This window comes from Gracilinanus agilis, chromosome 4, assembly GCF_016433145.1.
Source record: "Gracilinanus agilis isolate LMUSP501 chromosome 4, AgileGrace, whole genome shotgun sequence".
In the NCBI taxonomy this organism is placed as follows: Eukaryota; Metazoa; Chordata; class Mammalia; order Didelphimorphia; family Didelphidae; genus Gracilinanus; species Gracilinanus agilis.
In genome coordinates, this window is record NC_058133.1 from 128,992,069 (window position 1) to 129,004,235 (window position 12,167).

A 12,167-nucleotide genomic window follows, 5' to 3' on the forward strand; every position below is an offset into this window, starting at 1 on the left:
TGTGTCGGTGAGAGGCCGAAGTATTTCCTTTAACCTAAAGCAGAGGACAGGAACGAGGGTGGCTCGTTTGGGGAAATCTGAGAGCTTTCAGAATACAGTCTTTCGTGGATAGAGCGAAGGATTTGGCTTCATCTCAGGGAGATATTTGTGGACATCCATCTTATTTTCTTTGAAACCTCACTAGTTCAAGTTGTCACTGAGTGACAGCTTTGAAGGGAACCCAATTTGCAGCCGCCCCGCCTCCTTGTTCTAGGGATATCCCCGAAAGCAACGAGGAGCCAGTAGATTTAAACACAATCTTGCAAGCTAACGGGGAAAAGAGAGGAGAGCTTCCCAGGGAGAAATGCTAGCTATTTATAAGACATAGTCCTTGTTTCTTGGGAGAAATTTAAGCTGAGGGAAGGGAGCATGGGATGAGGGAGGGAAAGAATCCAGATTAGAGCAATTAATAGGAAATTAAGCACTACACTGGGAAGTCAGGGAATTGATGTCGCACTTTGAAATAGATCAAGAGATTCTCTAAGAGATCTCTAGTAGGGGGATTTAGGGAGCCCAGTAGGGCCTTATTACCAAACCTTTCCTTCTTTCCGATATGGATGAAGGTATAGGGGTGCTTTGGGGCCAAGGAGACCAGGGTTTTCCCTTTAGAAAAAAGATACAAACAGAAAAAGAAGCAGACTCCAGAGGTTGCAGCCACTACTTTGGCGTGGTCTGGGCGTGACCAACCCTACTGGCAACTCCTCTTCTTCCTAATCCTTCCCTCCGTCCGTTTCCCATTGGCTGTAAGTAACACCAATGAGCATCTAGGTTGAGGTCCTACCCCAAGGCTGACTCAGAAGCTGCAGCCAAAACTGAGAGTTTTTAAGAGTTGTTTTTTTAAAATTATAATTGTTACTGTTGTTTTAAATTTAGCTGTTAGGGTTTGGTTGTTGTTTGGTTTTTTTTTTTTTTGTTTTGTTTTTACACACCTCCCCTTCTCCTTTTTTTTTCTATACTCTTCCCGAGAGCGCTGTGTGTATTTGGGGGTGGAACGGCCCCCCCTCCTACCGCCCCCGCCGCCCCGCACCTCCCCACCTCCCAGCGGCCCCTCACTGGTCTTCGGCCCGAGCCGAGCGCAACAGCGCAGAGCGGTCCTTAAAGTGGGTGGAGAAGCAGTCGGGGGTAAAGAAAGTGACTGACTAGGACTGGAGCCTGGCCCCAGCCTCCGGCTTACGAAGTTTCCGCGTCTTCAGTCTTCATTCTGGGCTCGGAGCAGAAGCGAAAGCGATTCGTTCTTTTCTCCTCCTTCTCTGGCCTCCAGTAGACAGCGCCACCACTGCACCCCACCCCTCCCCACCCCACTCCACCCCCGGCTGCCGGCGCTGTAGCGGAGGCAGCGGCCAGCGAGCGAGGATGTTCGCGGCGGGGCTGGCTCCCTTCTACGCCTCCAACTTCAGCCTCTGGTCGGCGGCTTACTGTTCTCCGGCCGGAGCAGCGGGCTGCTCTTTCCCCCTGGATCCAGCCGCGGCCAAGAAACCCTCCTTTTGCATTGCAGATATCCTGCACGCGGGTGTTGGGGAGTCGGGAGCAGCAGCCGAGAGCCTCTCGGGGGGCTCTTCCACGGCCCTCACGGCTCACTTGGGCGCAGTTCACCCTCACGCCCCATTCCAAGCTGCCACTGGATCCCCCTTGCGACCTACTCCAGTGGTGGCGCCCCCCGAAGTTCCAACTGCGTTCCCTCAGAGGCTGTCTCCACTCTCGGCCGCCTATCACCACCACCATCATCACCAGCAGCCACAGCAGCAGCAGCAGCAGCCACAACAGCAGCAGCAGCAGCCGCCTGCACCACCACCACATCGGCCCGGAGCCATGCAGTCCCAAGCCCCCGGGGCGAGGATGCTAGCGAACCCTCATCACCACAGTGGTTCAACTCCAGCCCCCTCCAGCAAGGATCTCAAATTTGGGATTGACCGCATATTGTCGGCGGAGTTCGATCCCAAAGTGAAAGAAGGCAACACATTGAGAGGTAAGTCCCAGATCCAGAAACCCACGTCGGGCCTCTCCTTGACCACTGATCTTCCTGACACTTTTCCCCACCCCCACCCAAGCCCCCATGTTATTCTAAGTCTCCTTGGTTTTGTTTTGTTTTATTTAATAGGATGGTTTTGGGAAAAGGAAGGATGGGGAAGGAAACGGATCTATTTTGTTGTGGCATTGCTAAAATTTAGGCTTAAACCTTGCCTTTTCTAAAAAAAAATCATTCTCTCATAAACATTTCTTAAAATACTCAATTGTTTTCTATATGTTCTGGATATACTCGTTTTGTGTTCTCTGTATACTCACTCACCTATCGGTAGCTAGAATTGCCGGTCTTTGAAAGATTTTCTGTTCCTTTTTCTCTGTTCTCTAGTAAAATTCCCCTAGAGAGGGTATAAAACGTGGAGGAGCAGGTAAAAATTCTTAAATCCTGAGAGCCTTTGGGTTCAGGCTATAGAACGAAAGACTCCCCCATATTGGAGAGGTCTAGAGAACGAAGTACAGGACTGCAGGAAGGACTCTTCTGTTTATATAGACAGACACTTTGACAGGTGACTTCGTTATGTAATTTAAACCAAAATACTTTATATATACAGGTGTATTGCGTATATCTGCACGCACCCTGTGCTTTTTTATATTTGTAGATTTAATATTTGGCTTAAGGACGGCGGGAGGAGAGGGGATGTCAAGAAGTGACAGTCCATGATTCCCAGATAAGCCTCCTCTCATACTAATCTCTTAGAAAAGTAGGAGAAAAGGGAGAATGAGGGAAGAGCATAAAGTATCACGTCTTGATTCGAGTGTGTGGATTTACTAGAGGTGTAACGTGCTCTCCTTGTTCCTGTGCTGACAGATCTTACCTCCTTACTAACCACCGGCCGGCAAACTGGGCTTCACCTCCCCGCTTTGCAGCCTTCTGCGGGCCACTTCTTCGCGTCTCTAGATCCTATTAACGAGGCCTCTGGTATCCTGAGTCCCTTAAACTCAAACCCGAGAAGTTCAGTTCAGCACCAGTTTCAAGACACTTTTCCAGGTACAGAAACCCTGCTGCCCTATTCCACACTGAGAATTCAGGTCTTGTAGTCCCTGGGGATAACAGGTGACAGTCAGCTCCCCAATCCAATGGAGCCAAAGTCTCAAATATGAGACCTGCTTTCTACTGAACCGCCCCCCCCAACACACACAAGCCATTGAGTCCAGAAAGCCCCATCAGTGTTCTAAAAAAACAAACAACTTTGCTTTGGTGGGTAGATAAATGATCGAATGTGAACAATTTCCTATTAAGTGATTGAAGGGCACTGCCACATTTCAAAGGTCTTTCTTTATAAGAAGTGGGGGTGGGGTGCCTGCGAAGGGCAGGGCCCACTGCAGTAGGACCAGGAAATGGGGGAACTGTTCTCATTCTTAATATGTGACTGGATCAGCTGGAAGGAAAGCATTTCAGCAAAACTATGGCTGCAAGTTGATTTTAAAGTTATCAGTAATCTTGTAGTAAAGGACTTAAAAGATGAGAGATAGACACACATAGAGATGGAAATTTGAGGCAATTATCTGCATTATCGAAACCAAAGCACATTTTTTACCAATGCTATACAGTGAAGAGGTAAATGTATTTATTTAGTTTTATTCTTTGAGTTTTCCAGATAACTGCCTCAATTCTCCTTTCCATTTAGCGTCCTAATATTGACAGATTTGTTTCATCAAACTTATTCTGTGGAGAGAACAGAAAATCCGTGGGTTGAATTCTCAAGGGAACTCTATAATCTGTCAGAATACATAGTTTCAAATACATTGAACCTGTTTTGTCCCTACACGAAAACCCATTTACACTCTCCGGTATTTATCAATAACGTGGCTTCGCTTCTTTTCTTCCCTTTCTTTCTCTGGTTTTCCCCATCCCCTTGCCTTCCTTCCAAACCCACAGGTCCCTATGCGGTTCTAACGAAGGACACCATGCCTCAAACATACAAGAGGAAGCGTTCTTGGTCTCGTGCGGTTTTTTCCAACTTGCAGAGGAAAGGTTTGGAGAAAAGGTTTGAGATTCAGAAGTATGTCACGAAGCCGGATAGAAAGCAGCTAGCCGCGATGCTGGGCCTGACAGATGCTCAAGTAAGATTCCTTAGCTGCTGCTGCTTTCTAACTTAAGACTGTAGGTCCCAAACATGCAGGCCCTCCCGGAGGGTTGTTCGCGCTTAGATTCTTGTTCTCTTTAGTTCCCTTCCTTCTCAGTCTTTTGCGTCTAGGGGGACCTTCCTTCCCTTAATTTTCGATCTTTCAGGGTAATGCTCCTCTGAAGGTGGAAACTCATTTTTAAAAGTACTGTTACCTCTTTACTGATGAAAAATAAAATCTCGAATTTCTTGAGGCTTTATTGAAATTCACATTTTGTTGCAAAGAGCAGAGTGGATGGGTGGGGGTGGGGAAAGAGAGAAACTGGGGAAGAAAAAGGCCTTAGCCCAGCCCCAAAGATTTATGTCAATATACCCTGCCTGTTTATTTTGGCCAATAGAGGAAAGTACAACCAAGAAAGCCAATAGACCGGGGGAGATAATAATTATATACTAGGCTGAATTGTAGTTCTCTGTATGAGGCAGATTATTTCAAAGGAGATAAAAATTCAAAAGTCGAGAGAATTTTTTTCCTCCTCCCTCAGCCGCTGTTGCTGCCGGATTGTGAAATCCCTCCTTGTGAGGAAGTGAAAACCTCTTTTCAAACGGAATTATTTGCTCTCCCCCCCACCCCCACCCCCTCAATTGGGAGAGGAGTACTCTAGTTGTGGACTCGCAGAAGTCAGTCGAATTTTCTAACTCTGCGGTCTCTGAGGAAAGATTCGGTTTCCTGAACAGAGAGAAAACTGTTTTTTTTTTTTCCGTAAAACACGCAAGGGCTTTTCAGCAGGTTTCATGCGTTTTTTTTTAAACCTCCAACACACACACAAAAAAGAAATCTATGAATATGCTAATTAGATTAAAACAGGCTGAAGTACCAAGAATTCAAGAGACTTGAGATTTTAAGAAGTCCCTATTGCTCCGAGTCTTTGAAGATGGGAAGAAGGGGAGAGAAGGAGGAGGAAGTTTCTTTCTCCTTCTCCTTTCTTCTTCCTTTCCCAGCTCAGATCACGGGAACAAACCCAATCACCTCCTGCTCTTCTCTCGTTCTTTCTGTCATTCTAACTTGTGATTTTGACCCCACCCCTCATCTCCCAATACACCCCACGGATCTGCCTTAGCCGTTTTCCACCAGCTGCGGATGTTATTTTTAAAAGTGAAGCTGGAACTTGTGTGAACGCTATGTGTCCCCCAGGGGCAGCATGTATAAATATATACATATATATGTATATTTATATGACTTCTCCTTCACCCCCACCTTTCTTATTTTCACGTTTTTAAAAATTCTGGCATTTTCTGAACCCCAAGAAAAAGCGGTGTATCTCCTAATAATTCTAGGCGGGGGAGTCTTATCAACCACTCAGCACAGACAGGCCTGGGAATGCACTAATTGTCAGTGCTTACTCAGCCCCTGGTGCTGAGACTCTCTCCTCCTACTCCACTCCCATCCCCAACTTGATCTCTCCTTGGTCAAACTCTTTCTTCTCTCTCCGTCCCCTTTCCCCCCTTTCTCTAAACGTCTTACTAGGCTACTGGGTACTAGGCATATTTAAGTCTAGCTATTAACATAGGCTCTAACTTGAGGTGGGCAGTGGTGACGGGAGAGAACATAAAAGGGCCAAGCAGCCTGGGTCTGTGGGGATGTCGACAACGAACGAAGAACTCACACGGTCCCTGGCTCTGCAGAATCTGAGTGCATGGGATCTAGAGCTTAAATGGGGGAAGGGACCAGAAAGAAAGCTGCAAGGTGGCAATAAGGACCAACAGGGAACTTCAGTTTCATCTCTCATTTTTCCTGCAGGTGAAAGTGTGGTTCCAGAACAGGAGAATGAAGTGGCGCCACTCCAAGGAAGCACAGGCCCAAAAGGACAAAGAGAAGGACCCGGCTGAGAAGCTGCAGGGAGGTGCTCCAACTGCCGAATGTGAGAGAGAGGACAGGAGCCCCAGCAGGTCGGAAGGGGAGAGCGAGAGCAGCGATTCGGAGTCCCTGGACATGGCCCCCAGCGACACGGAAAGGACTGAGGGGACTGAGCAGCTCTTACACCAGACCAGCGTCATTAAGTCCTCTCCTTCTTCCTCTTCGACTTCCTCGTCCTCCACCAGCCCCAACACCACGACCACCACGACCACCACGACCACCACCACGAGCAGCAGCGGCAGCAGTAACAGCATGAACAGCATGAACAGCAGCTGCAGCCCAGAGCTGCAAACGCCACTGCCTCTCCACTGCACCGCTAACGAAAGCCTGGAGCCTGCTCCGCTTGGTGGCCTATAAGCCAGCCTGGCAGCTAGTCGCCTGGCAGAAGGGAAGAGTTGTGGAGGTTGGAGAAGTTCTTTCTGTGAACCCCCTGGCATTTGGGCCAGTTTGCTAATTTATATCATGGACCAGGTATTACCAAAAGGACCATAGAGGCCCAGGCAAGGGCGGACCTCCTTTCTGTACATATACTCTGCCTCCTTTGTGTGACTATCCCGGAGCTTTCTCCTTATACTAAGAGGGAATCACAGATACTGATACCCCCACCTCCACTTTCTCCAACAAGATCCAACACTTTCCTTGACCCAAACAAGTCTTAAAAAAAAATGGAGGGGTGGGGAAGGGAGGCGGGAGGCGGGAAGAAACACTGTGAAGTGTTTGACATAACTGCTCTCCCCTCCCCAACCTCCCCTGTGGTCGCATTGCTTTCTGTATTCTGGCCCAGGACTTGCTGCATTGGGAACGACTCAGTCATGTAAATAAAAATGTTTATTACGGTTTGTAAAGCCCGCCTGGCTTGTCGGGGGAGGGGAGGCTCCCGGAGTCCAGATGCGATGCAGCTTGAGATCTCGGCCTTCACCCACTGCCTATCAAGAGAGAGGCGCTAAGAATTAGGGGCAACAGCCCCAAACCTCCTGAAACGACGGCGCTTTGCAAAGACCTAGTACCAGGAAAGTGCCTTCTAAGGGTGTAGTTGGTAACAATCACAATGACAGAATAATTAGTTCATTTTCCAGCTCGAAGGAATGCTTCTCAATCTATTTGGGCGGCATACCTGCTGGTGGGTTCTCATTCTTCTGAGAACCTGGGTAGAGTCGGGTGGGAAGTGAGAATGGGCGTCAGGCAGCAGCCCCAGTTCGGCTTTTAAACTAGAAAGCAGATCGACTTTCACTAACCGGTTTGTAGCAATTCCACGTCCGCAAGTTCTTTAGCCTGAAGTCTTCCCCGGGCGCTTGTGGGGGGACTGTTAGCTCAGCTGTTCTAATAGAGTAGGGTGCTAAGGCCTGGAGGATTCTAAACACCAGACAGGAGAGCTAATGTGTTTATGGGAGGTGCAGGCTAGGCCGCCTCTAGTTCTGGAGGTCGCTGGATTATTATTGTCATTTATTAAGAACTTCACGCAGATAAAAGGCCAGAAAAAGATGGGGGTGTTAGGGAGTTCTATTACAGGAGTCCTTAACCAGTGACCCATAACCTCCCAAAGAGGTAAATAGATTTCAAGGGCTCCCTGGACTTGGTTGGGAAAAAATTATGTCTTTATTGTCCCTAACTTCTAACTGATATTTAACCTTTCCTTCAAATATTTTAAACATTGTTCTGAGAAGAGGTCTATAGGTTTTTCCAGACTACCAAAAGGGTCCATGACATAAAAAGATCTAGAATCCGTACTTTAGTCCCAGGTGCTCATTTAAAGATAGAGAAACTGAGACCCTGGTCACACAGCTATATAATATAAAGTCTGGACCTGTGCTCTCAACTTCCAATACTGTACTCTTCCCACAACTCCATAAAAGTCTGAGGGCAGTAATACATCCTACCTCCACCCCAATAAGAAAATTTGAATTTTAGTTTCTTTTATTAGTGGGGCCTCATGGTGATACTATATGCAAGATTTTCTTGGAAGACCAAAAAAAAAAGAAAAACATTTCTAGGAGTTACAACAGCCTCAAGTGCCTCTACTCTCACTGTCAGGGTGTGTAGATCTTCAACTGAATGCTTAATCATCAGATCTAATAGAGAAAATTAATGGAGAAACTTTCAGAAGAACTAAAGGATGGTGAGTATGTCTATGTCCTTCTGTGACTGTCTCTCATACACACTCCTAGGTTGAGAAAGAAAAATACTGAGACTCCTATAATTAGTGAATATGCTCTGACCAGATTGAACAGTGTACCCCTAGTCCTTCATGCTCTAACTTCCAGAGTCAATTTTTAACGGGGCGAGAAAGTAAGAGCATGGTACCTGGGAAGGCTTCAGGCTGCAATAAGAAAATTGAGACAGTTGCCTTAAGGCATTTGATATCAGCCTCTGTGTTCAGTATTTACTTCTCTTGGTTCCACAGCTACAAGAGCCCTGAGCGAGAGAAGACAACTTTCTGGGGCATCTTCTTTTCTTCTGCAAATAGTTGTGTTTCTTTCTTTGGAAGTAGTCAAGGTCTGCTATTCTGCCCCTCGAACCTTCAGCGTCCTGACGAGCACAACTTTTTTCTTTCCAAGAATCATCAGAGTTTGCTTCAGTAGAGAAAGTAGGCTCAATATTTAACTGGCAACAGGCTCACTCACTCCTTCCAGACCAGTTCTTTTTAAGTTACAACTTTTTACATAGGGACCCTCTGAGGGGGAGCTGAGAAAAGGAGACAGACTATGATGGCAGGTTGGGGAGGAGATAAGGTAAAGATAAAATGTCCCAAGGATGCCCAAATAAAAATAATTTATTAATTATTATTTAATTATTAAATTAAAAAGCCCCAAGGGCAGTAAAAGTGAGAGTGATCTGGAATACCAGATATTGTGCAATGATTCTGATGCCAAAAAAAAAAAAAAATGTCATTGCCTTTTGAGGGCCTCAGGGAAGGCCTTTAACTACCTATTCCATATAGGGGTCATTCCTTAAATATATCTTAAATACCAAATTGTCTTAATACAATAATAATCATAATGATAATTCATGTTGTTTTATCCTTTCTGAATATTTGAAAATTAACAAAAGTAGCAGCCTTTGTGCCATGACACTCTGCAGTTTTGTAAAGCATATTCCACTATCCTCCACTGTTGAAAGTCATCTGTAAAACCCTAAAAATTTCCCTAAGGTAAAATAAAGTAACTTAGCCTCTGGTTGTGGAGCAGTTGATCCGAGCTTGGATGGGATTTCTCCAAACAGAATCTGTATCTAGGCCAGAGCTGGCATCCCAGGAGATGTCAGCCCCAGCCTTGACTTACATCCCTCCTCCCTCTTCTTGAAGAGTCCACCAGCTGGGTTCGGTTGACAATTGAATTTTCCCCGTTGTATTTTGCTTACTGATTGAATCCTGAGAAGATGCAGTCCGTGTGTGTGTGTGTGTGTGTGTGTGTGTGTGTGTGTGTGTGTGTGTGTGTGTGTGTGTGTGTNTGTGTGTGTGTGTGTGTGTGTGTGTGTGTGTGTGTGTGTGTGTGTGTGTGTGTGTGTAGGCTCCTTGAGCTATCTGGAGGCAGAAGGATGAGGTTTTTGAGAGCTGGCTATTAGCTCCAGCTCTCGGACTGAGCCAGGCACTCCAACAGCTTCTAGAAAACAAATCTGCCTGGAGATCTGTCACCAGGGCTGTCTAGAAATGCCCCCTTGTTTTCCCACTGGAAATCAAAGTAGATTTGGGGTGGGAGACAGAAAAAGATGATATTGAGTTTTAAAATTTTACATATTTAAATTTAACAATTTAAAAAGCAAGGGAGGTATAGTGAAAGAGAGCATTGCCCTGGAAGGGAGTCAGGAGACTAGGGTTCTAGTCCTGGATTTGTCACTAACTTGTGATGCCTTGGGAAATTAACTTTCCTTTTTCTGGGTTCCAGTTTTCCCATTAGTAAAATGAGGGGATTGGACTAGGTGAGCATCGAAGTATCTTCCCGATGTAACTCCTGTGATTTTATGGTTTTACAGTTCAGCTCGAATTAATTTCAAACCAATAGCCACAAGACAAAGGTTCCTCAAGCTAAAGATCTCTTCAGCTAAAGACCTGAAGATGCGATAATAAACAGAGGTTTGGAATTGGGGAGGATTAGAGAGGAAAATCTGTTTTTCAAACCTAGACCTGCCACTAATCCTCTCTCTTGCCTGAGGGTGCAAGGTGAGGGTGCAAGGCTCAGTAGCCCAACCGCAAGAAACACAACACAAACTTTCAAACAGAGCTCTGTTTGATGAGTAATGCTGGTTTAGTGATTAACATTGATATTTCTAATAAAAGAAACAGAATAGAGAATGTCTATAATCAAAGGGACTCCTCCCCCATTCAGAGGAACGCATCTGTGTGGAGTGTGTCCTCCCAGCTTTATTCTGTAACCAAAAAAAAAAAAAAAAAAAAAAAAATGCAGGCAAGATGTGTGCCTGTAGACTACGTTTAACTAAACCCGGGCTTGGACTCCAGAAGCCGCAAGCTGCCTAGATCTGAGTAGATTAGACTGTGAAGAACGAAAAGCAAAGAGGTTAGGACAGAAATTGACTTCTCCCTCCTTTCCTCTACCCCAGGGCTTGCTTGCTCCCTTTCCTTCCTTCCCTCCCTTTCCTTCCTTCCTTCCTTCCTTCCTTCCTTCCTTCCTTCCTTCCTTCCTTCCTTCCCTCCCTCCATGCAGATTGCAAAGCCATTCTCTTCCTCCATAAAGCAGTGAAGGTGAATTAGGAGTAGGCTCAGAATTTGCTTATCTCTTGAGCTCCAGAGCACAGATCTCCTTCAGTAACTCATCAAGGTATACGGGGTGACTCTAAATCAGGGGTCTGCAGCCTTTTTGGCCATGAGAGCCATAAATGCCACATTTTAAAAAATGCAATTTTGTGAGAGCCGTACAGTGCTCACAGTGCGCACTCCTGTAACAGCACCTGAAAAAAAATTGACTTTATGGCTCCTGCAGAAAGAGCCATATCTGGCCCTCAAAAGAGCCAAATATGACTCGAGAGCCATACGTTGCCAACTCCTGCTCTAAATCATTCAATTATCACAACATGTATTAGCTGCAGCTGGTCAAGCTAGAGAAATTTCATTTGGCCCCAGTGTTGGACCTGAAGATCAGCCTAGAGAATTGTTGAGAGACTCCTCACTAGGATGAATGCCTTTGGTCACTGGAACTTCTAAACAACAAGTTTTAGAGGGTTGTGAACCGAATTATGGAGGAGATGTCCAGATCAAAGAAATCACAGATTCCTTCTTGTGAGCCCTACATCAAAATCAAAAGTCCATACCATAAAGTCATAGAAATCCATATCACCTAGTTACCTCCAGGATAGCCAATGATACTAATTAATCAATCAACAGTCTTTTAAAAGCATTTTACTATGGGTCAGGCACTGTGAATAGGGAAAAAAAAGTGCAAAAAACACAAAAATAGTCCCTGTCCCTAAGGAACTTAGAGCTGTTCCTGAGAGAGTGCTTTAAAATTCAGCAAGCTCTCTATCTCATTATTTCTCCTCACCCCAACCTTGGGAGATAGGCAGAGCAAACATTTTTATCCCCATTTTACAGATAAACATTCTGAGGCACAGAAGGGTAAGGTGAGTTGCCTTGGGTCACAAAGCTAGAAATTAGCTGGTTCAAAAATCAAACACAAGACTTCCTCTTAAGATGGCAGCAGAGTAAGGAGCAGCTGCTCGATCTCTCCTGACCGAACCACACAGGACCCCTCAAGGGGAAATAAAAATGAGTCCAGAGGAACGAAGGAACCCCACAACAGGGCGCAGCATTGAAGGTACGCAGAATCGGGGCATTTCCACACTTTAAAGGGGTGAAACGGCTCTCACTAAAACACGAGAGGAAGAAGCCCCTCCCCCACCCACCACACCGCACAAGCTGGTAAACAGGACTGGGGCAACCAGATAATCACTGGCAGCCCCTGAGCCTGTACCTGTGCGCTGCAAGACAAGGGACCCCAGGTGGCTGGGACTTTCCCTGAGCGCCCACGTGGGTGAAGGCACCGCCTCAGGCTGGGACAAAGGCCCTAAAACACGCCTTTCCCAAGCACTGAAGGCATCGCCTCAGGGGCGAATAAAGATCTCCAGCCCACGGACTTTCACTACCTTCTGCGGGGGCTGGGGGGGGGGGGGGGAGC

At 46.3% G+C, this 12,167-nt stretch overlaps 1 protein-coding gene across 2 annotated transcripts; it reads left to right on the plus strand.

The window, feature by feature from the left end:
• Positions 1-1,194: 1,194 nt before the first annotated feature.
• On the plus strand, positions 1,195-6,873 carry HLX (H2.0 like homeobox). 2 transcript variants are annotated; one of them, XM_044672705.1, is made up of 4 exons: positions 1,195-2,005; positions 2,870-3,049; positions 3,941-4,125; positions 5,926-6,873. In XM_044672705.1, exons 1-4 carry the CDS (start codon positions 1,393-1,395, stop codon positions 6,397-6,399), a joined length of 1,452 nt encoding a protein of 483 aa, XP_044528640.1. In that variant the 5' UTR covers positions 1,195-1,392; the 3' UTR covers positions 6,400-6,873. The 2 variants fall into 2 exon arrangements, with proteins under 2 accessions (XP_044528640.1, XP_044528639.1); XM_044672704.1 differs by lacking the exon at positions 2,870-3,049 and having other exon boundaries at positions 1,348-2,005.
• The last annotated feature ends 5,294 nt before the right edge of the window (positions 6,874-12,167 follow it).

Excerpts from the sequence above, each read along its gene's own strand:
- HLX (XM_044672705.1), top strand. The coding sequence starts at position 1,393 with ATGTTCGCGGCGGGGCTGGCTCCCTTCTACGCCTCCAACTTCAGCCTC. Across the intron at positions 3,050-3,940 it reads GTTTCAAGACACTTTTCCAG|GTCCCTATGCGGTTCTAACG; the intron begins GTACAGAAACCC and ends CCAAACCCACAG. Across the intron at positions 4,126-5,925 it reads TGGGCCTGACAGATGCTCAA|GTGAAAGTGTGGTTCCAGAA; the intron begins GTAAGATTCCTT and ends TTTTTCCTGCAG.